The sequence below is a fragment of the Astatotilapia calliptera genome, chromosome 4 (assembly GCF_964374335.1).
Source record: "Astatotilapia calliptera chromosome 4, fAstCal68.1, whole genome shotgun sequence".
NCBI classification, from domain to species: domain Eukaryota; kingdom Metazoa; phylum Chordata; class Actinopteri; order Cichliformes; family Cichlidae; genus Astatotilapia; species Astatotilapia calliptera.
Window position 1 is genome coordinate 15258531 of NC_137425.1, and position 25187 is coordinate 15283717.

Sequence of the window (25187 nt, forward strand, 5' to 3'; positions counted from 1 at the left end):
CCTGGTTTAGTAGCTGCTGGGGCCTGAAAAGGAATGAACTGAGAGCGGAGTGAGAGAGCTGAGCCAGTGGGAGTTGAAGAGTGTGAAGTGAAGTGTGAACTGAATGAAAAGAATTACTGAAACCTGACACAGAACTGTCTCCTTGTGTGTGTGCGTCATAACGGAGATCAGGAACAGAGTGATACAGTGGTGCCCAGCTTCCCGCTACGACATGTCAAACCCGCAGAACTACCAGCCAGCTCAGGCACTAGCTCAAATGATGGTCAGCATAGCGGCCTTGCAGCAGGAGCAGGCGGCAGAGCACCAACGTCATCTGCAAGACCTGCAGGCCCTGACTGAGCGGCAGACGCAGGTGCTACAAAACTTTTTGGCTCAGTTTGGGGCCGCTGCGAATCCGCCCCCTCTGGACGGGCTGGAACTCTCCCCAGAAGACCATCATCACCGCATGGAAGAAATATTGATGCCAGGGGAGGTAAGTGTCTCCCAAAGAGTGACTTTCGATGTTTGTTTGTTTTTTTAACATCTAATATTTTTAATTATATTATTAAATAGACTTTAGTCAAAGGGGTTGTACATCAAATAAAGAAATGGTCTGCTTTCTAAGTATCTTGTTATGTGTATTTGTACTCATATTTTCATCAATCCATTTCTTTTTGTTTATAGAAAGGTGCTGTTATATTTGTTATTTCTGCTGCACTCTTGACTAGCTCTCTCTTGAAGAAAAAAATCCCGGTTATATACCAGTTACTTTGCCAAAAATTGATTGCAACAGCTATTTTGTAGTGATGTGTCAGTCGCGAACGGAAGTGAACAATGCGAGCCGGCTCCTTATCCGGTCGTTAAGTCTGACATCACTAGCCGTGTCTGGGCCTAAACTCCACTGCAAGTCCATATATCAAACGATCACTATGGCATTACTGAGAGTTGAAAAACTGTCTAAAGTCTTTCATCTTTAATAAAAAGATCAGCGTTCTGCTCTACCAGGTGTAACAATTGAGTTTACATCCAGGCATCCATGAAAACGGAATTTATGACATTAAACGGAGTTAGAAGTTAGCAAGAAGTTAGGTGGATTCTGTTCATCTGAATGTAGCGTTTTCAGTGGGAGAAACGTTTTGTCACTCATCCAAGTGATTTGAATTTAGATGTGTAGAGTTAGAAATGCTACAGAAAGTGTTGAAATTAATGCAGATACCAGAGAGTTAAATCAAGTGGCACATACCAAGGTTTTTTTGTTGTTTGTTTGGGGTTTCTTTAGAATAAAGAAGTTCAGTCAGGAGAACAACTGAGATAATCCATCCACAATACGAGGTTAGTCATTCATATACTGCTGCATGAGCTGGGCTGTAGTTACATCCCAAGGTTTTAAAAACTGAGCTTAAATAAATGATTAGCGGTAATAAAAGCCGAGGGAGGTCAACAGTGATCACTGACTGTTTTAGGAGCTTTTTGAGATTAAATAGGCTTCACTCCGCACGCGAGCCTTGTGCTTTGCGCTGGGAAGAGAGGGGAGGGGTGGTAGTTACACTCTCAGTAGCACAGGAACAGAGCAGGAGGGAGACAGAGAAAAAGAGCCATGGACAACAATGTCACATTAGAAAAGTATAGTAATGATCCACAACTATTTTCAGTTGCGGATGATAAAGGATTCAGAAAGTTTATTCATGCAGGCCCAAGTTGAAATGTAAATAGCTGGTTTTTGTATTATATGATTTATTTATTACATTTTATGTGGAGTGAATGAATAAAAGTATATTTACGGTGGCTGCTAGAGACAAAGCACATACAAACCCCGAAGCATGTACAAACTCCAAAACGCGCAGTGTTGAGCTTTTGTTACCTAGTGGCTACACAAGCCAGCAAGTACCAACAACTGGATTTGGTGTGTGGTAGTAAAAGGTAAATGAACATTTTTTTTTAATTATTTGAATATATATGAGTGCTTGTGTATAAATACACAAAAATTACACGTATGCTTTCAATTGCGTAATTTAAGTGATCTAGGTAGCTCTGTTTTTGAAGTTCAGTTAACGCTAGAAATGTGTTTTGGAGTTTGTACATGCTTTGTCTCTAGAGGCCACCGTATATATTTATATATAAACATATATAAATAAAACCACTTCTGTTTTGTTTTTTTACATTAGTAATTCCTTTCGTGCATAATTTTATATTGTTGTTAATAATAAATTAATTAAAAGCAACAAAACAACCTGAAGAGCCAGTTGGGAGCCAAAAGAGCTGGTTCTCTAAAAAGAGCCGGAAATCTCAGCACTACTACTTTGTGATAGAAATGATCTCTAAATTGATATTCTTTGTAAAAGATATGATTGACCAATTTTAAGTCAACAAGTCATTTATAATAGCTTAAATTCAGTGACAAGGTAGTTATCCCCGACAGAATTTGTTTTCCCCGGATCAGGTGAATTTGCTTGGTGGGGAGAGCGGATCCAATTAACTTCGCCTCCGTAACGATCAGAAGCTGAAACCTGCAGTCAGCTGAGACTGAAGAAGTCACTTGGATGAGTGACAAAACATTCCTCCCACTGAAAACAGTCCAGATGAACAGAATCAACTTTTTGGGATACTAGTTTCTGTTTCTTTGTTACTCCCGAATTCATCAAAGAGGCAACCTGGCTGTCTGTGTAAATGCTGATGCTTTCAAGTGTCATAGCAACATTTACTGTAATCGAAGCAAATATCCCGATTTCGACTCGGATTTGTTTGAGTACAATTATCCATTTGTGTTAACTGTAAAAGGGATACTGTAAAGTTACTATATTTAAGCTACAACTAGATGTGCTACAGCCTTATCATTTTATTATTTCTGTCCTTGCCTGGTTTTAATTAATAATCCAAAGAAAAAAACCTCCCAAAACACTAACAGGTCATGAAAATTCATTCAGACTTAGCAATTTGATGATTCATCCACCTTAATTATTAAAAAGCATCAGTATCTGTATCAGAATCTTTGATACTGGGCCTGTGTTTACAAGGTATCAGATGGATACCAAATCACATCACTAGTGTGGGGACATTCATGAATATCCTATTGTGCCCCCCTCCCTGCACACACCACAACACCGCAAAAACCACACCTTCCCACACATTGATAGCATTATTCAGAAAAATTCTTTAACTTTTATGCTGATTTGGATTTGCAATATTTTTATTGTGTTAGGAAGAGCCAAATACAACTCAACCACAAAAGGAATCAGTCAATACTTCTGGTCAAGTAAGTATAAAAAACTGTTTCATGACACTCCTCTTCAGTATCTGTACTGCAAGTTACATTTTTAAGTAAACATTTTACATAGCTTTGCACTTAGCTTTACCTACTCTGCAAACAAAACTATAAAGAAACAGCTGATTTCGATCAGGTAGGAATTACTGAAATTCAGATAATGAACCAGCATGCTTTCCTTCATTCATACAGTGGGATGCAAAACTTTGGGCAACCTTGTTAATAGTCATTATTTTCCTGTATAAATCGTTGGTTGTTACAATAAAAAATGTCAGTTAAATATATCATATAGGAGACACACACAGTGATATTTGAGAAGTGAAATGAAGTTTATTGGATTTACAGAAAGTGTGCAATAATTGTTTAAACAAAATCAGGCAGGTACATAAATTTGGGCGCTGTTGTCATTTTATTGATTCCAAAACCTTTAGAACTAATTATTGGAAGTCAAATTGGCTTGGTGAGCTCAGTGACCCCTGACCTATATACACAGGTGAATCCAATAATGAGAAAGAGCATTTAAGGGGGTCAATTGTAAGTTTCCCTCCTCTTTTAATTTTCTCTGAAGAGTAGCAACATGGGGGTCTCAAAACAACTCTTAAATGACCTGAAAACAAAGACTGTTCACCATCATGGTTTAGGGGAAGGATACAGAAAGCTGTCTCAGAGATTTAAGCTGTCTGTTTCCACAGTTAGGAACATGTTGAGAAAATGGAAGACCACAGGCTCAGTTCAAATTAAGTGGCAGACCAAGAAAAATCTCGGATAGACAGAAGCGACAAATGGTGAGAACAGTCATAGTCCACCATTTGTCACACCAGCACCAAAGACCTACAACATCATCTTGCATCAGATGGAGTCACTGTGCATCGTTCAACCAATTGGCGCACTTGACACTACGGTATGAAAAGGAAAAAAAATAGAACGCATAATGGACAGGTTTTTGACGGGGCATCCACACAAATGCAAAGCAGGAGATGAAGCATCACCAAATATGTTTCCAAACCAACCTTTCAAGCCAAAGACTAGAAAATATGGTGATGCATATCATCCCTTTGGCTTCGACTGCACAAGTGCCAAGGTAGGTCTCCTCTGCAGAATTGGTTTTCCCTGCGTCGGGAGCACGCGCTGGGCTCTTCACATCACGGACAAACAGTATGCCACATTCTTGATTTTTAATTCACAACCATTTTTCTAATAAAACAAAGGGGGCCTAGCAAAAAAGGTTTGGGAACCACTGCGCTAAAGTGACCTGAGTCAAAGTAAAGCCCCAGTCACAAAAGCCTAGAGACCAGTCTATGACTTAAAATCCTTACAACCACCAACCACTATATCACTAATAGTGATGGTAAATTTGATTCCTTTTACTTAATCGAGTTTGAATGAGTCACTCACCAAAATGAATCGGGTGTTTTGAGTCATTTGAGTCACTGAGTCAGTTGCTAGGAGAGTGCAAAAAATGTACATTTTCATGCAAACTTAATTTGTTTGTCTTTTCATGTAAACCCTATTGCTAAGATGAGTGATTGAAAAAGAAAAACAACTCTTTTATAGAGCAAAAAAGAGCAAAAAATAAAGATTTGTAAAGGGAACATTTATTTTTATTTCAATAGAATATCAATGAAATTTCTGACAGATAGAAAATGAAATGTGAATCAACAAAATCAAAATCAAAAATATAAATAAAAATAAATAAAATTCACAGATTACTGTGTTCAAAAGTACTAGTCCACTTCAAAATTAATTGTCCCTTACAGATTGGCATTGAGGAAAATAAGCTCCCCAACTTTTCCAGGGCTGAGACGGTTCCTCCTGTCTGTAATTATTTGTCCTGCCTTTGAAAAGATCCGCTCTGATGGAACAGAAGTTGCCACTATGCAGAGTCTCGTCTTCATAATATCGCAGGTTTTTTTGAAGACAGTGGTATGGGACTTCCACCACTCCAGGGGGTCAGATGTTCGGGGTAGGAGTGGCTCTGACAGGAATCCTTTAATCTCCAGCATTGCCTCTGTGAAGGGGTTTTGGACTCCTGGCCTCAGTGATGCAACCCGCTCCTCAAAATCGGCCCAAATCACAGGCACTGTCTCAGTGGAAGTACTGGCCTGTGGGACACCCTCTCCTTCCTCTGTGCTGGGTGTTGCCAGTGGCAGTGGTCTTAAGGACCTTGATGCAGCTCCCACAACTCTTGTTACAGCATCTTCTGCATGTCTATCATGTAAAAATACATGCTTCTTGAACCTGGGATCCAAAAGTGTAGCATCTGCAAGCAGGCTCACTTGTTCGATCCCCCCCAGCCGTTTGACAATTTCTGCCATGAGGATGTCTACCATGTTGCGGATTGGCTGATAGATGGAAGAACTTCTCTGTCTGTGTGCAGTAATCCTCTGCAGCCCTCTTGCCATTAAAATGGCTTTTGATCCAGTAACAAACCTGTTGAGGAGAAATAAAGGAAAGACTATAGTTCCATGTGTTTTAATGCAGTTACAGCCCCTGCAGTGCAGTGCATTAAGCATACATTGTCATATAAAACCATTTTACAGTTTACATTTAATTATAAGCTGTTGTAAGAAACATCTTAAATGCTATTATCTGGGAAAGAATTGAAAAATGTGTTTAGGCAAATGTAATGACACAACATGAAATATATACATGTATTATGACACTATTTTAACATACCTTTTGGCACTCAGTTTCACAGTCACTTCCTCAAAAGGCTGCAGGACCTCACAGGTTTTCTTGACCATCTCCCACTCTTCAAGTGACAGGGTTTGCAGCTGTGGATTTACCAAGGCCAGGGTGGAAATGAGGGGATCCTTCACTTCCGCAATCCGCTTCAGCATGTAATAAGTGGAATTCCACCTGGTTGGCACATCTTGCTTCAGTCGTAGTTGGGGCTCTCCCATCTGCTGCTGTGTCTCTCTCAGTTTAGCAGAAGCCACTGTGCTGCGGCGTGTATATTCAGTTATTGCTTTTACCTTTCTAATAATTTCTTGAATTTGAGACTGCTGGATTCCCTTTCTGACAATTAAATTCAAAATGTGTGCAAAACAATTTAGATGGTTCCAGTGCAGAATGTCACCCACAGCCTTCTTGACATTGGCTGCACTATCACTTACACATGCAACTATCTTTTCCATAATGGCCCATTCAGTTGCAATCCTTTCCAGCTCTCTAGCCAGGTTTTCAGATGTATGGTTGTCTTTTAATTCAAAACAGTCCAACAAGTTTGACTGCAGTTTAAACTCGGCCACATAGTGGCATGTAACAGACATGTAACTTGTTGATGTGCTGGAGGTCCAGCAGTCAGTTGTTAAGCACACAGCAGGTGCTGTCTTGATTTTTTCCTGAACATCAGCTCTTATCTTCTGAAACAAATCGGGCATCAGCTGTCTGGATACTGTACTTCTACTGGGAAGAACATATGAAGGATCAAGTGCCTTGGTGAATTCCCTAAATCCTCTGTCATCAACGATTGAAAAGGGCTGAAAATCTTGGGCAATCATTTTAACCAGAGCCTGGTCAACCTTGCTCTGCTGAAGTGGCATCATGGGCCTTGACACAAATGCTCCCATGTAAGACTGCCTCTGTATTCTTTTTGCTGATTGTTGTCCTTGCCCTGCTGTGTGTGTGCTTGTATTTTCTTGCTGAGTACTTGTTGATGTGCTGCTGGAATAAACAGGTGATGTGACCGCTGTTGATAATGCTGCTTTTGAAGATTGTTGCTCCTGCTGCTGGCCGCTAGGTTTTCCAATGCTAGTAGCTGGGTTTTGACTGTGCTGTTGTTGTAGCATAACTGTGTGGTGCTTGCTACTGAGATGTCTTCTCATATTTGATGTACTTCCCCCTCGAAAAGACAAAACTGTCTTGCAAATGTTGCATTGTGCGTGTGTTGCACTTTTCATTTGAAAATGCATCCAAATATCGCTTCTTCGACGACTATCCATTTTTCCTCGTATCATTAACTCGCACTGCCGGCAAACAACACCGTAGTACTGCCCCCTTGCCCCATACACGTGGAAAAAAACAAAAACACCTTTAGAATTTTCTGTTTTTTTTATTAGTAGTATTTTCCTCAAACATGTCACATATATATTTTCTTATCTAAATAATTTAGTGAAATAGCGAATTTCTAATTATTTAACTTACATTATTGCAGCAGCAGAATGCGAGTCTGAGCATTTTTATTTTTTTAATAGTGGTGGAACTGAGTTCATATATTTTTTCCTTAAGTCTGCTTATGATCTTTTCAAAAAAACAAAGTGTAGACTGAATGTTATACTGCGTCAGTCAGACTATCGGACTTCGTCTTCAGTGAAGGTGACTCTTCCAAGGTAACACGCTCTGAGTTTCAACAGCTGATAACCGAGAGGGAGGGGTGAGTGTGTCTTATGAAGCACGAGCGCTAATGTACCTTAATGTTGGTTGCTAACCAAGAAGAAAAAGAAGCTGCGAATCGGGAGGGAGGGGGTGAGTGAGTGATTCCTCTATGCTACGATTCAGCACAGGAAGGGAGGGGGTGAGTGAGTCAGTGATTCGTTCAACTCGTTTGAGCTGTGAGCCAGGAGGGAGGGGGTGAGTCCTGAGTGATTCGCTTACTCTACCCAGATAGCAAGGAAACATTGAAACAATGTTGAGTCAATATCAGGTGATGTCATTGAATCAACTTTGAAGTGTGACGTTGACCTAACGTCACTCTTGCACCCTTTAACGTTGAAACAACGTCAGGTTTTGATGTTGAATCAATGTTGAAACCTGACATTGATTCAACGTTATATATTCTAATACTGTTGACATTGAAACAATGTCAGATTCTGATATTGAAACACTGTTGAGCTATGGTGTTGATTTTCCACCTCTTTCGCACAGTTGCTTTTTATTAAAACAACAGTTAAATCATGACTGGAAATCTACCTCTCTTTATAGGTATTTTAACCAACACTAAACTACTGCATGTTTCCATCAATACTTAAACCACCTAAACACATAATTGTACTTATTCCTCAAATTGGACACCCTTTAAAAAAAAACAAAAAACAAATGTCTCACAATGTATCATGTCAATATTAATATCCTAAAATAAGAAAGCATTGCATGTGATGTAACAGAGAAAAAACTAAACAAAAAAAGGTCAATAGGCATGTTTTGTTTGCTAAATACTTTATTAAAAGACAGTTTCCTATTTACATTTATATGTTTCACAGAAGTTTGTAATTTTTTACTCTGGGATGGGGATGCATGATGTGCGTCCTGCACCACCCAAACGATCTGGGGCGTATCGGAGCCATTTCTGCACTGCTTGTGCAAAGACAAACTCGGACATAGAGTTTGCCCCTAACTGCTGCGTCAGGCCATCTAGGACAAAAATACACACACACACACACACACACACACACACACACACACACACACACACACACACACACACACAAAAAAGTGAATTAGAGCACATGAATAAGCTCTTGTTAACTGTCTTTAAAACAAAATAAACATGGGGTCCTCGGGCTGTACAAACTACAACCCGAGCCAAAGACCAAAGACTCCATCTCCAGATTAACCGGACATGAAAGTCTTGTTATTAAGAAGGACAAAGTAATATAGCAAAAAAACGGTAAAACTTACCAAATATGCATTTGCAGAGCGCTGTATCTTTAAATGCCCTTTTTTGCTTTGTCTGGTCCTTGGTTTTTTTCCCTGCCCAGTTTAGTACCGAGGCCAGCTCGTTTGTAATGGCATAAGCCATTACACGGCGTACTCGCACCTCCAGTGTGGTCCCTCCAATCAAGGCAAAGCATCTCACCTATAGACACATTTTAAGAGATGGAATTAGCGTGTCTCATGTCTTTAATGTGTATGCAAGTGCTTGTGTGTTTAATCAACAGGCCGTTGTTATGTATTTAAATCACATCTGACAGCTATTACACTTTATAGTTACAAAGTGTACATAACCTTTATATACTTACCATTGCCTTGTTTGCCTCTTGTGATTGAAGAGCTGCCTCTGCATTGTTTAGCTCCTCAATGTTGTGCAAGGGCAAATCCAGAGGCAGTACCCCAGCATCTACCGATTCATTGCAGCCGGTATTGCGGATGGCTCTGACCTCCTCACGGAGTTCGTTAACAGCTCTCGTCAGGTCTGACAGAAAAAGATAATTTTTTTTTAAGTATTTAAGAATACAGACAACTTGTCAAAAGTTTCCTTGTGTCACACACAGATATGTACAAAGACACCAGACAGTATTTTATTACCTGGTATTTTCACTCGAGGGGGCTGGGGAAACCGTTTTTTTGTGGGCTGCTCATCCTCTGAGTCACTATATGTGTACAGGGGATTTGGTCTAAAGAAAAAAAGTTGAAAACGGTCAAAAATAATTACAAATGTGCTTTTGGAATATTATTTCCTAAAGTTACAGTTTGATTTATAACAACACACACAGGAAACGGAGATGTGCAAGAAGGTACAGTATACAAGGAATTTTTGAAGTGCACAAGTGTACACGGCTTTGCATTTATAAAAAGTTTACAAGCTTCCACTTTTTGGACTATATTATGTGGTGATATTGCAGTATGGAAGCACCACAGATATGTATAAAAGACAAGATCATAAATTCTTAGCAATCAAAGATAAAGATAGGTAACAAAGTCATTGAACACATTTATACAGTTACCTTTACGTTTATCAATCATATATCACAGATTTACAATTTTTTGTAGTACTATGCTAAAAAGCAACTACAGAGCGAAAGTCTGGGTCAAGCGCCGAGGCGACAGCAAGAACAAAGGAACCCTCGAAGCGTTAAAGCTAGCTTTGTAAGGGAATATAATGGAAAAGTATGAAACGAAAATGTTTTCTTTGTTGATAGACTTTGTTCGCAGTGCAATTTATTTGTTGCCGGATTGTAAGATGAAAGTAGACACAATTTCGGGCTCCCACATTTTATCCGAAACTTTACATTAACAAGTTTTTTTTTTTTTTTTTTTTTACTGTTATTCAAATGCAACCATGGAAATAACGAATAGAACAAAAGTAATTCATTCTTACCTTATACTAATCGTGGTGCAGGCCAGTGCAGTCCATGAACTGATGCCTTCTCCGGTCAATTCCGCTGAGAGTAAATCTAATGTCCCGCTCTACTGTACAAGACAATGGTTACCTGGAGGGACATACCAATGTGATAGGGGTGCTGCGGAATAGTCCAAGTGGTAGCAGCTTTAATTTCCCGCTCAGCCATAAATTGATGATTTTTCAACGTGATTGTTGTCACCTTGTCAACTATAAATAGATCAACAATCAACGATGACAGAACAACAGTGAATCAATGTTATTTCAATGTCAGTGTCAGGTTTCATCAGTATTTCAATGTTGTTTCAACATTGGTTTTGTGTTGACATTTCAATCCTGACGATTCTGATGGTTCAGATGGAAAATCAACATCTGTTCAATGTCTCCTTGCTATCTGGGTAGGCAAGGCAAGGCAAATTTATTTGTATAGCACAATTCAACAACAAGGTGATTCAAAGTGCTTTACAGAGACATTAGAAACAAAAACAAATAAAAAGCATGATTTAAAATTGATTAAAACAAGCAAACAAACTAACTAAACACACACATTCATTCACACCTGTTCGCGCGATCTGAACCCTTATTGTAAGGGGAGCTACCAGTCCTTCTGTGGACGAGCTACTTTCTATTTTAAATTCCCTGAATTTAAAATACTCTCTAGACCCAGTCTAGACCCAGCTGGGGAGCTACCCAGAGCTCTAAACCCACTTAAACAAACAAACAAACAAAACAGTATATAAAATCAAAACAGATAAAACCAGAACAGTAGATAAAATCTGTAGTTAATGTAAGTTTTGAAATTTAAGCTTAAAAGTGTGGATTTGGTGCTTTATTCAAATGCAGCTGAGAATAGGTGAGTCTTCAACCTGGATTTAAATAAACTGAGTGTTTCAGCTGATCTGAGGCTTTCTGGGAGTTTGTTCCAGATATAAGGAGCAGAAAAGCTGAATGCAGCTTCTCCGTGTCTGGTTCTGACTCTGGGAACTGATAAAAGACCGGATCCAGATGACCTGAGGGATCTGGAAGGTTCATACTGGGTCAGGAGGTCACTGATGTATTTTGGTCCCAAACCATTCAGAGCTTTACCATTCAGTGCTACGATTCAGCACAGCAAGGAATGGGATTAGTGAGTCCTGAGTGATTCGCTTATGCTATGATTCAGCACAGGAATGGAGGGGGTGAGTAACTCAAATGTGCTGTTAGCATGTTAGCTGAGCGATGCTACAGTGAACCAAGGAGCTATTTTCTTGATGTGAGGTTTCTACTCAAGGTTTTTTCTTCCAGTTCAGAGCAGAAATGCTTTTGTTAAGAAACTGGCTGTTGTTTTTTCCCCACACAATTTTAATTATAAGCTAGATATATTTCTACTAATGGAATTAGCTTGCTAACAGCAACAGGGATGAGTCAGTGAGTCAGTTGGGATTGTGAATCATGATTCACGAGTCAGTAAAGTGATTCTCGAGTGTTGAATGATTCGTTCACGAATCGAACATCACTACTGCTCAGGACAATCTCCCAGAGGGAGCTAACGGGACCTACGCTACCTTTAGCTGCACGGGCTAAAGAGGCCTGGATAACTATGGGATTTTTAAGGTTTCGAAGCAGAGTCTACAATTCTGTGATCCTGGCCTCCAGAGCTGCAGATAGGCTACATTTTTTGCAAGTATCATTATTGCTGAAGGAGGCTGAGGAGTAACTAAACATCTGACACAATGAGCAGGAAAGTGCAAGAGGGACAGGTGAAAAGGCCATGCTGCTAATGAGTTGGCTATGGCCAAGCTAAGCTAGTGAACCCCTGAAGACAAAGTGAGTGAATACTGTGAGTGAATACACAGAGTGTGTGAAGATTACACCTTGACGTAAGTTATAAGTTTTTAATTAAATTGGCTACGCAGATAAGCTACATAAAAGCATCACTGTGTGTTGGAACAAGAAGTGATAGTTTACCGCAGAGAGCGAACACCAGCGACCCACTGGTGTTTGACAGCATCTCACTGGCAGTAATTATTTGTAGAGTAATTTTATTAATTCTTAACTAATATAATTTGAGTTGTTTTGATTGTGGCAGGAAGAACAAAACTCAAATCAGGAAACAGTCATTTCTTTTCAAGTCAGTTTAAAACATTTTTTTCCTTCAGATTGAATGTCCATACGACAAATACAATTTTAATACATGTTTAAGAGGTTAATATTAAACACTGCTTTGCACTTTTTATCTTCAGTGTGAACAGGAGCATGAAGAAGCAGCTGATGTGGTTCAGGTAAGGATTATACTGAATTTCAGACATATGAGCCAACTGCCTGAGACAAAGTAAAGCTCCATTGGGACTGGGACTTAATTATGTAAAACAACTATCTCGTCGGATCACTGATATTTAGTAAGAAAAAGGTTATTGTAATTTATTTTTCATCAGTCTGCTGGTTAATAAAAAATAACTGCATTTAAGTTTGTTGATTGTAAAACTTATATGTTAGTGTCCTTTAAATTTTGTTAAAGAACAATGCCAATGCAAATAGTAATAATTTCCTGTATAACTCATATTCATCCTCAGGTCTTGCCATCCACAAGTGATACAGGTGAGACACATGCATCGTATTTATTGCATCTCATATTATTCTGTGTTTTAAAGGCACAAATATTTTTTGCAATCTACATAACTTTACTAAGAATAACTTTAAGTGCTGAGAGAAAACCATTTTTTTGTTCTTATTTTTTGTTGTTGTTTTTATCCAATCAGGAAAGAGAAAATCAGACCTTCAAAGTGACACCATCAGGTTGCAGTCACCAGCTAAGCGACAACGTCTGTCTATGCCAGGATCTGAAGGTATTTAGGTTTCTTACTAAACAGTGTCACAGTTTAAGGGTTAAACCTTTGTGCAGCACAATTTGTCGAACATCTTTGATGCTAGAAGTTACTTTTTCTTTGGGCTTTTGTCAAAATTTAACAGTCACATGTTGCATGGTATATTATGGTTGATTGGTAAGTGGTCACATTATGGTCCTGATATTCTCTAATTCACGCAGGTTTGCTTTCTTGTTAAACATGAGAATTTACATTTTCTGGTTATTCTAGTCTATAATTCCTTCTAAATAGTTCTTTACATTTATGCCAACAGAACCAGTCATACTGTCTGATGTGAAAAGCATCATGACATTTGTACATGCCAGACTAAATACCGTATTTTCACGACTATAAGACGCACCTTACTAAAAGGCGCAGTCTCAGTTATGTGTGCCATTACTGTATTTAACACACACATAAGGCGCACCTGATTATAGGGCGCATACAATTATGCGTGTTTAAAAATAAAGCGGGAGCAAAACTGAGTTTGGAACTCACATTTTTATTACCGGTAATTGTCATCAATCAAACCCATGGAAGTCCTCATCCTCTGTGTCTGAATTGAACAGCTGCGCTAAATCTCCATCAAACATGCCAGGTTTCTTTCTTCACTGTCAGAGTCACTTTCCGTGCCGTGCGGCTCCTCGGAAATGATGCCGGCTTTTGCGAAAGCTCGAACAACAGTGCCAGCAGACATGTTAGCCCAAGCATCTACAATCCATTCGCAAATTGTGGCGTAACTCGCCCGGCGCTGCCTTCCACTCTTGGTGAAACTGTGGTCTCCATCGGTCATCCATCGCTCCCAGGCCGCTCGCAGCCTTACTTTGAACGGCCGGTTCACACCGATGTCCAGCGGTTGGAGTTCCTTTGTCAGGCCTCCCGGAATGACAGCAAGCTCACAGTTCATTTGTTTCACTTGTTTTTTCACATCGGCTGTGAGATGGGCACGCATAGAGTCACAGATCAACAGCGATGGTGATGCGTGGAAAAAACCACCTGGTCTCCTTACATACACCTCCTTCAGCCAGTCTTTCATCATTTCCTCATCCATCCAGCCCTTTTCATTTGCCTTAATGATGATTCCTGCTGGAAACTTCTCTTTAGGCAAAGTCTTTCGCTTAAAAATCACCATAGGTGGCAGTTTCTGTACATTAGCATGGCAGCCAAGCACAACAGTAAAAGAAGACTTTTTGTGCCCCGTTGTGCGTATCGCTACCGTGCTGGTCCCCTTCTTCTCCACAGTGTGACTCACCGGGATGTCGAAAGTGAGCGGCACCTCGTCCATGTTAGTGATGTGGCTGGGCTGGATGTGTTTGTCGGCGATGTGTTTGCTGCAGTAGGAGCGGAAGATGGCCAGCTTTTCATTATAATCTGCTGGAAGTTGCTGCGCTACCGTAGTCCTGGTCCGGATGGAAAAATGGCACCGTTTCATGAAACGAAAGCACCAAGACGGACCTCCTCGGAAATGTTCAATTTTCATTTCTTCTGCTAGCGAAACTGCTTTTAGTCGAATGGTGACCGTCGAAACGCTTCTCCCGCTCGTTCTTTGCTCGATGATCCAACGCTCGAGTCTTTCCTCCAACTCGGGCCACTTCGCCTTATGTCCGCGGAAACTCTGCTGCGTCTTCTTGACCTGTCGGAGCTTGTTTTCCAGCTTCCTCCACTTGCGAACCATCGATTCATTAATCTTAAATTCTCTCGCGGCTGCTCGATTTCCATGTTCCTCCGCGTAGCTGATGGCCTTCAGTTTAAACTGTGCTTCATATGCGTGTCTCTTTGCCATTTTCAGGGTTGTTAAAACAACGATGTTCCACATAATGCACATACCTGTCCTTTTATACAGGTATGTGCAATTGTCCCGGTGTATATACGATCAACGCCCACACTTCACCCTCTAGCGTTCTCATGGTGTTCTCTACTACGTCCTCCTTACAACACACAGGGCGCACTGCACTATAGGGCGCGCCGCACTTTTTAAAGAAAATCTAAGGCTTTTTTATGTGCGCCTTATAGTTGCGAAAATACGGTATTTGTTTTAAATAGTTTTTTCCTTTCTTTGTCCACAGAATCAATCATACTGTCTGATGTGAAAAGCATCATGACATTTGTACATGAAAGACTAAATGACCAAGACAAACTCAGTGATTTCTTAAAGTGAGTATTAAGTTTTTTCATATTTTGTAATGTATGGGCCTGGTTCCACTCCTGATCATGTGACAGTTTCACAAACAGATCAAAGAGAGATTGTGTTTGAAGAAACCAAAAATGCAGAAAATATCTGTAAAACATCCTCAAAAACTCCTAGTTATGTGTAATTGAGTCACACAGAGAAGATGGTCCCTTTTCAAGAGTCTTGACACACGCAAAAATAAGCAGTATATTCACATGATCAGAACAATTAAAATGATTCAGTCCAAACAAACTTTATGGAAGTCACACTGGTTACACCAAGATACAGTCACAGGAATGAGTAACTACATTGATGAGGATTTAAAATTTATTAACCTAAATGCACTAACTGCACGTCTTTGGACTGTTGGAGAAAGCCAAAGTACCTGGAGAGAACAGAGGCAAACACAGAGAGAACACGTAAACTCAAAACAAAAAGGCCCCCAACCAAATGGTGGTGTGAGACAACAGTGCCATCATGAACATGAACCCTTTTGGTTCAATAGTCACCAGTTAGTTTCTTGTGTCAGTCTGTTTGACGTGTTGGTTCTTTGTTTAGTTATTTTTACATCATACTTTTGACTTACAGCCGCACAATTATAGATGACGGAATGATTCGGTAGTAAACTAAAACTTTCCAAGTTAAGACCAACAAAGACTGATATTTTTAGGAAGTTTTGGTGACTTAGCTACATTTTTTTTCCTGTTCCCGGTATCTACCAACTCTTGAAGGAAACATTTTCACTTTAGCTGACACAAAAAAGAAGGTGTAGATCAAAACAACATACAGTAAACAATTAGTGGAGCGAGTCTATAAAACTGAAATACCTAGTAGTGATTACTATTAAAAATAACAAAACTCTCTTTTAAACCTTTTGAAGCATGCTTAAAAATGTTTTCATGACTGAATCAATTAACCCATCTTTAAAATCTTGTTCAACAGGAAAAAGATCAGTGATTTGGACAAGAGGGAGCTGGTTGGTGTCACTGGTAAAACTGGGGCTGGAAAGAGCTCTTTGATAAATGCCATCATTGAAGAGAAGAATCTTTTACCCTCAGGACGCATCAATGCCTGCACCTCAGTCATGATCAAAGTGGAAGCTAACACACGTAGCACAAATTATGAGGCAGAAATTGAGTTCATCACAAAGGAGGTAAAATGAATTCTCAAAGTTTGATTTGTACTTAAAACTAAATCATTTGTTATAGTGCAGTTCTTGGAGCTTAAGGCTGGGTACATTCCTCCAATAAATGGCTTGTCATCTATTTTTGTAGGAGTGGAAAGATGAGTTGTGGTCATTTCGTCAGTTTCTTGACAATAATGAAGATCAGGACAAGGAAGGCGATGATGATTATCGTGATGCTGTTGAAAAGCTGTCAGCACTTTATGGAGAAGAATGGAAAGAAAAGTCCTCTGAAAACCTCATGGAGAACAAATATTTCAAAGAAATTCCAGAATTTCTCCAATCCAGGCGAAAGATTTTGAGATGTGAATCAGTAAGACAAACTCATATTGCTACTATAACAGACAGCCATGATAGTCTACACACTGGGGATGCTGGGAAGGGGACACAGGTGAAACTAGGACATCTTGGACACAAAAGGGAACTGACCAAATTAACAAAAGATTACGAATTGGAAACACATCTCACTTCTGAAAACAAAATGCAGCATAGATCCAAAAGTCCAAAAAACACAAAACACCAAAAACAGTTTTTTTCTTTCTTTATTTCTGTCTGTCGAATGATAATTAGAGACTTACTCAAAACTATCAAATGGTTGATTGTTTTAAAAAGGGTTTCACATGACCTGAATTTCTCCTCAGTCTTGATCCAATATAACGCAAGGGGAAGCTTGTACATGACACAATCTGATCATTTAAATCGAAAATTGACGAAGGTTCCCTTGCACATCTATTTTGGCATTGCCCTGTCTTTAAAGCTTTTTGGAGCCAGATTTTTACGTGGTTTTCAAACCAATTTAGGAAAAAAGTACCACTTGTGGTACACTGGCTATAATTGGATCATTTGCATCAATCGAATCTTTTTTCCTTTTCACAAAAACAGATAATTACAATGGGTATGCTGGCTGCAAAGAAACTTATTCTTTTACAGTGGCGGTCTTCTTCGGCCCCGTGTTTTAAAAGGTGGTTTAATGAGATGGTGTCTGTGGCCAGGGTGGAACAGATAATATTTGATAGAAAGGGGAAACTGGCGAGTTTTTGTACGATTTGGTAGCCATTTCTAGAATTCTTAATTAACTGATCATAATTCATGCCTCACACGCTGTGCGAATTTTCTTATTTTATTTTACTCTTTATTTAGTTAATGTTGTTATAATTTTTTCTTCCTCTTTTTTCTCCTTTTTCTTTTTTCCTTATAAGTTCACAAATGCTAAATGTAGTAATTGTCCTCAGTTGAATCTGTATAAGCATGCTGTGTTTAATATAAAAGCAAAAAATAAAATAATTTTTAAAAAAAATCTTTTTTTAGTGATCCAATTTCTTTAAGTTGTTTTTTTTATGTCGCAGACTTTTTAATGGTTTTTGTAAAGCACTTAAACTGTAGGATTAAAATTAAACTGCACTGCTTTTATTATTTATTGCAGGCTAATGAACTTTCTGCACAATTTGTCAAGTACACAAGAAGTGATTCAAAACAAGGAGAAGGCAATGAAGGAAAAAAGTGGTTTTGGCCACTAGTGAAGTGTGTGACTGTCAGGGTGCCAAACAAGTCTCTTCTCCAGCATGTCACACTTGTGGACTTTCCTGGAAATGGCGACTGTAACAAGAGCAGAGATCAGATGTGGAAAGGGGTAATTCACATTTACTGCTCTTTGCTTATACTGTGTTGTCTGTAAACAGTTATCCTTCAATGAAGCACTGAGACATGTTATTCTCCTTTCAGATAGTTGGAGATTGTTCTACTGTGTGGATTGTGACTGAAATTAATCGAGCAGCATCAGAGAAAGAGGCCTGGGAGATCCTGGAAAGTGTCAGTAGTCTGATTGGAAATGGTGGCGAATGTCAGCAAATTCACTTTATCTGCACCAAGTCTGATCTTCTTGATGATTCAGATGATTTGTAAGTACATTTTCCATGCAAACTCCCATATTTGCGAGTTTGTTTTTTTAAACAGTCAAAATAAATACATTAAGCAAATAAAGCCATATAATCATATATGACTGGACCCGCAAAGCAGACTCGCACAACTGAAGCTCAATAGGTTTATTTCCAATGAAACAAATGTATACAATAAACTGGTGATTTAGTGGAGAGCACCACCCTAAGGTGGTGGTTTGGGAGAGAGTACTCAATGACTGGCTGGAAGGAAAGACTGTAGTGAATAGGTAAGTATTTTGGTGTGAGGCTCTGACAACCCAAGTTAGCAAGTATGAGAGGATATTAACCAGACCAGACATTTAAAAATAGAAGGCAACAAACTGGAGTACCAGCACCATCAGGCAGAGAAACATTGCCACAGCCAGTCTTTAAAGACAATCTATGTGTTAACAAAGAGTTACAGGTGTGCAAAAGTCAGGCAAAGCTCAGTTTGGTTCACACATTTTCACCTAAAGGCCAAGAATAAATCAAAACCGCCCAGCCTGCCCCAAATTAATGATGGTGATGATAATAGTGATGACGGTAACAGTACAGATGTGCACATTTCTTGTAGTTCACGAGCTCATATCCATGATGGAATAGTAATGAGAAACCAGCAAGCCAAGGATGGAGTAAGGGAAGAATTCAACAAGCGAAGCAAGATTAATGTGAGTTTTATAGGCTGACAGAAAATAATACAGACTCTCCACAGTTGCAAAGATGCTTTAAAATTAAATCATTTTTCCGCAGAAACACTTCACTGACGGCAGTTTCAAAGTGTTCACAGTGAGCTCCAAAGAGTTCCTAAAAGGGAAACATCTAAGTCCAGAAGAGACTGGTAGGTGAAGTCTTGATGCACATGTTGTTTTAGTTTGCTCTGACTGAAAGAGGAATTATGTAATTTGAATTATAGTACGTAATTTCAAACTGTGGCACTGAAATTTCTTCTTAACAGAAATACCCAAACTTCAGGGATTTTTGCAAGAGCTCAATGACTGTCACTCTGAGATAGTAAACTATGTGAGTGGAGCTTATGGGATTCTTGCTTTGATTCAAGGAGCCAACTCCGGAGGAGTGGTAAGGTCAAGTAAAACCAACTCTTACATGTTGGGATTTCTCAAATGTCTTTGTGTTTCTTATTATGTTTTTTTATGTATTAATTTATAGGTTATTAAGTGATCAATTGATTCATGTATTTTTGCCGTTCTGTTTTACTTACAGTAGAGTGACTTAAAGCCAAGTGGAGTTTATAGATCTATAAGAAATAATAAGTATTTTTTTTATATAGTTTTATTCCTTCAAATATTTTTCAGGATGATAAAAAAGGTGAGGTGTGTTCAGAACTTGAGAGAAACATGATCCTTCAACTTGCAAATATCAACAAAGAAATGGAAGAGACCATTACGGCCTTTGAAAAATGTCTTAATGATGGCGTTGAGAAATCCAAACGTTCATACGGAGAAAAACTCAAGAACTTCTTGTATCACGTATGTATTTTAAATCTAGTTACAAAAAAATTACATATTTAACAGTAATATGTATTTAAATAATTCTGTTTTCTTTTTTGCTTTAGGGAAAGAAGGGTGGTGCTTTTCCCGGGCTACTGAAGCGTGTTGTTAAGAATGGTGGCGTCTACAAACCAAGGAAAGGGACCCTAATTAACCTTAACATGAAGTTGGCTTCATGCCTGACTGACAGCATTGATGAAAAATTCAGAGAGACCTTCCCGTAAGAAAAGACAAGTTCTAAACAGTCACATAATATTATTCAAGATATGTAATTTATAACATATCACAATTTTCAAATATAAACTTGCCAACTCTGCCATTAATAACCACAATGTTTACATGTTTTAGAAATGACTCAGAATGTGGAGCATTCAACGGCGTCATCAAGAGTTTTTCTCTTAACACTGATTCTCTGATTGAAAAGTACAAAAATACTGAACTGCAGCTTAGATTTCTCAAGACAGAGGTAAGAGATGAAACTTTCCTATACATCAATTCAAACAGTAAAGTACAGTAAAAGGAAAAAATGAAAAATTAGTTTTATAGCTTGATGTAATTTAAAACGACGTTCATCTGTATTTCATGTTTTGTCTCTAAGGAAGAAAAAATTAAGGCAAAACTGAACAGAATGATCCGGGAACAGAAGAAAAAACTCTACAGCAGTCTGACAGAGACAATTGTGAACATTATGGAAGAAGGCTACAAGAGTAAGAGATAATATTATTCACAACTTGGCACTAAAACACATATTTATATTTATCGTTATTGAGCAAGAGAAATCTGATTGGAGTTTTCTGTCTTATTGTAGAGGCTGCAGAATTTATTGGAAAAGACACGCTGTACAACATGAGGGAGACTATTAAGAACCATGTGCACTCAAAAAAGGACATGTTTGAGCAGGCAAAAAATACCATGTTGGAGAAGTTACGCAGTTTAAGGGTTTGCCATGTTTTATGAAGGAATATTATGACCGTATTTTGTTATAGCTCACCTGAAGGCTTTTTCTGTGTTTAACTGGAATAGACTTATACAAAAAGTTATGTTTCCATTTATGTTTTAAATCAAGTCTGAGAAATTTCTAAATGTAATTTAATTTGACTTTAATACAATATTTGATCTGTGATAAGTGAATACAATTTTTTTTTTTAAATTAGAGAGACATCCTTGAGATTCTGGAGACTACTATGAAGGAATCCTTTGAACTTTCATTCAGAACTGATGGGAGCTCACTCCCAGGTAAACAGGACAGTTTGCTGTAATTACATCGGTTCCAAGTGCTTGATAATGCTTCCGTCCTTTTCTCTTTATCTTCGCAATCTTGCACCTGATAACTTAGTCTATGTAACTATTTATCTATTTTTTAAATTAACTTATAAATTACTGATTCACAAAAATTCAAATTTGTTTTTCAGATGTTTCAACAGAGCTTGATATGGTGAAGAAACGTTATGATGAACTTCCAGGCACTCCAGATGATGAAGTGTCCCTTACTGGGTAACTCCTAATATGTTATCAATGGTATTACATTAAATATTAAAAATTTTACAAAAAATAAAGAATTTTTGCTCTTAACAATGTTAACAATTATTTTAAGCCAAAGTATGATGATCAGCTGAGAGGCTGCAATGAGTCCATTTTAGGGGAATCTGCAATTCAACATTTAAACTAATTATAGCCATTAGTATTCTTTAGTGTGAGGAGTTTTACAAGCAATATTACGATTTTAAAAATGTAGAAATTATATTATGTTCATTGGTTATTGTTTATTGTCAAACCTTTGCTCTCTTTTTTTAATGTTTCAGATTTGCTGACCAGGTAGAAACTGCAGAAGCCTGGACACAAACAGGTCTTACCAGAGGAAGTGCTGTTTAAAACAAAGAAAACATCCGATTTGGTCTCAATCCTTTTCAGTTGTTTTTATTTGGTCTTTGGTGACATTTGACTTTGATTTTGTGAATGTCAAAAGTGATTCTGGATTTTTATTTCTGTAAGACATTTGTCTCTTTTAATGTTTTAAATCTTGAGGCTAGCAGAGAAGTTGGAGGAAAAACTGAAAGAGATTCACATCACTCTACATATGTTTTGATCTACTTTAATGGTTTTATTTCATGAGTTTAGTTATGGTTCATTCAGATGACAATGACAATTATATAGCACATTTCAGTACATGTAAAATCAGTCTACTTATCACAGAAGGTAAAAACATGGCAACACTTTATAATATAGCCCACGACTAACGCGTAATTCCCCTGTAATTAAAAGGAACATCAATGTATTTTATCTAAAATTACAATTAAAACTGTGATTGTATTTACCTACAAATATTTAAAGGTAACAAGTCATCCAGACCATTGATTTAAGATTTTTATTATGAGATAATAGTTTTTCATCTCAACCTTTCACACACAAATATGTGTTTTTGACAGGTTTTCATACATTAGAGCCACAGCAGAGGGTGCGTTTTCTTAAAAACAATATCTGAATTAGGATAAGATGGATTTGTGTATGAAAAACACAACTAGTCATAAATTTATTTGTAAAACTTAAAGTTTCTGGGGTTTTTTCCAAGGACACATTCACACTTCTTGTCATGCTCTTTTAATTGTTGCTTTCTTGTTCCCTACAATCTTTCTGACCTGTCATCTATGTTTATTCTTCACAAAGAATATTATTATATGAACATAGTTTTGGTAGTAGTATCAGTGGACTCTGTTGTGATATTTTGACAACATAGTGTGCTGTTGACAGAATTTGAGTTTGTCTAAGGTGCACCTCTGTCACACCTAACACCCATTGTTGTTGTTGCAGGTCTTTCCAAGTATCCTGTGCCATTTGAGTGCCCAAAAAAGAACCGAGTGTGCTTTGTATGAAAATATATTATCACATTATTTCTAAAAGCGTGTCTTACAATCTTAATCCCCAATTTACCTTAGAAATCAACTATACTTTTGTTTGGGTTTTTAAGCACAAATATCCTGAAATGCCATGTCCAGTCATTTTTGTTCAAGCTCAGTTTTTAATATAAGTAATAAAAATTAAAAACAGTTGTACACCCTTACTCATAATATTATAACCAGATGTTATTTTAATTCTGTGAATACATTTTCAATGCTTAAAGTCTTTGATATAAGTCCCTGAATTGGCTGTAACCCCCATTACTCTTACTCTTAGGGGCATTGTTTTTTTGTTGTTGTTATTTTTGTTTGTTTTCTTTTCTTTTTTAAAGGAAAATCATCTTTTTTTAAAGAACCAGAATAAATATCAGTCTTTCATCAACATTTTCTTCCATTTTTCTGAATGATTCACAGATGTGTTGAAGCATAGCATGTTCACCCTCTTATGCTTATTTACAGTATAAACTGATACTGCCTCACATAAGTAATAATGGCTAATTTAAGTATAAAATATGAAATATTTCTCAATGCATTTTGTATTATAGTATTTTTTTTTTCATATTTTGGTATCTCAACCTCAAAAACGTAAGGCAGCAAGACTGTCGATGTAAAAGGAGACTGTGAAGACTATTTGTGTATAAATGATAACAATAGTAAATTTACAGTGAAGTATATGGGCATGATTTTATTATTTTTTTATCATTCTTGATGAGCTCTCAGCCGTAAAAGGCTGATGGGGTATTGTAGTCACTCTGCCTGGTGGGTGGAGCCTATCCCAGCAGTCCAGAGGCGGGGTGGACAGGTCTATCGCAGGGCCAACACAGAGAGACAGACCGTTATACAGAGAGTGCAGAATTATTAGGCAAGTTGTGTTTTTGAGGAATAATTTTATTATTGAACAACAACCATGTTCTCAATGAACCCAAAAAACTCAATATCAAAGCTGAATGTTTTTGGAAGTAGTTTTTAGTTTTAGCTATTTTAGGGGGATATCTGTGTGTGCAGGTGACTATTACTGTGCATAATTATTAGGCAACTTAACAAAATACAAATATATACCCATTTCAATTATTTGTAGTGGTTGTAGCTCAGGTGGCAGAGCAGGTCAGCCACTAATCAGAAGGTCGGTGGTTCGATCCCAGGCTGCACCCTGGCTGCATGCCAAATATCCTTGGGCAAGATACTAACCCCATGTTTGCCTACTGGTGGTGGTCAGAGGGCCCGGTGGCACCTGTGTCCGGCAGCCTCGCCTCTGTCAGTGCGCCCCAGGGCAGCTGTGGCTACAATGTAGCTTGCTATCGCCTGTGTGTGAATGGGTGAATGACTGAATGTAGTGTAAAGCACTTTGGGGTCCTATGGACTAGAAAAGCGCTATACAAATGCAGGCCATTTACCATTTATTTATTTTTACCAGTGAAACCAATATAACATCTCCACATTCACAAATATACATTTCTGACATTCAGAAACAAAACAAAAACAAATCAGTGACCAATATAGCCACCTTTCTTTGCAAGGACACTCAAAAGCCTGCCATCCATGGATCCTGTCAGTGTTTTAATCTGTTCACCATCAACATTGCGTGCAGCAGCAACCACAGCCTCCCAGACACTGTTCAGAGAGGTGTACTGTTTTCCCTCCTTGTAAATCTCACATTTGATGATGGACCACAGGTTCTCAATGGGGTTCAGATCAGGTGAACAAGGAGGCCATGTCATTAGTTTTTCTTCTTTTATACCCTTTCTTGCCAGCCACGCTGTGGAGTACTTGGACGCGTGTGATGGAGCATTGTCCTGCATGAAAATCATGTTTTTCTTGAAGGATGCAGACTTCTTCCTGTACCACTGCTTGAAGAAGGTGTCTTCCAGAAACTGGCAGTAGGACTGGGAGTTGAGCTTGACTCCATCCTCAACCCGAAAAGGCCCCACAAGCTCATCTTTGATGATACCAGCCCAAACCAGCACTCCACCTCCACCTTGCTGGCGTCTGAGTCAGACTGGAGCTCTCTGCCCTTTACCAATCCAGCCACGGGCCCATCCATCTGGCCCATCAAGACTCACTCTCATTTCATCAGTCCATAAAACCTTAGAAAAACCAGTCTCGAGATATTTCTTGGCCCAGTCTTGACGTTTCAGCTTGTGTGTCTTGTTCAGTGGTGGTCGTCTTTCAGCCTTTCTTATCTTGGCCATGTCTCTGAGTATTGCACACCTTGTGCTTTTGGGCACTCCAGTGATGTTGCAGCTCTGAAATATGGCCAAACTGGTGGCAAGTGGCATCTTGGCAGCTGCACGCTTGACTTTTCTCAGTTCATGGGCAGTTATTTTGTGCCTTGGTTTTTCCACACGCTTCTTGCGACCCTGTTGACTATTTTG

General features: G+C 38.6%; 2 protein-coding genes and 1 long non-coding RNA gene across 3 annotated transcripts in view; 2 read left to right on the plus strand and 1 right to left on the minus strand.

Moving 5' to 3' along the window:
• LOC113020773 (nuclear GTPase SLIP-GC-like) lies at nucleotides 1–23197 on the plus strand. The gene is made up of 21 exons (XM_080300269.1): nucleotides 1–472; nucleotides 3179–3232; nucleotides 12524–12562; nucleotides 12854–12878; nucleotides 13040–13126; nucleotides 15211–15298; nucleotides 16257–16467; nucleotides 16589–16810; nucleotides 17921–18127; nucleotides 18220–18395; nucleotides 18988–19081; nucleotides 19164–19251; nucleotides 19369–19490; nucleotides 19727–19900; nucleotides 19987–20141; nucleotides 20270–20387; nucleotides 20520–20628; nucleotides 20730–20860; nucleotides 21076–21157; nucleotides 21334–21415; nucleotides 21724–23197. Exons 1-21 carry the CDS (start codon nucleotides 212–214, stop codon nucleotides 21791–21793), a joined length of 2595 nt encoding a protein of 864 aa, XP_080156395.1. The 5' UTR covers nucleotides 1–211; the 3' UTR covers nucleotides 21794–23197.
• LOC145428456 (nuclear GTPase SLIP-GC-like) overlaps nucleotides 1–25187 on the plus strand; it is a 58187-nt gene that overhangs the window by 8334 nt on the left and 24666 nt on the right. The window lies entirely within an intron of this gene.
• On the minus strand, nucleotides 7632–9855 carry LOC113017315 (uncharacterized). The gene is made up of 4 exons (XR_013908518.1): nucleotides 9488–9855; nucleotides 9202–9374; nucleotides 8861–9038; nucleotides 7632–8593 (listed from the first exon to the last, which is right to left on the minus strand). It is a non-coding gene; the product is annotated as an uncharacterized LOC113017315 (long non-coding RNA).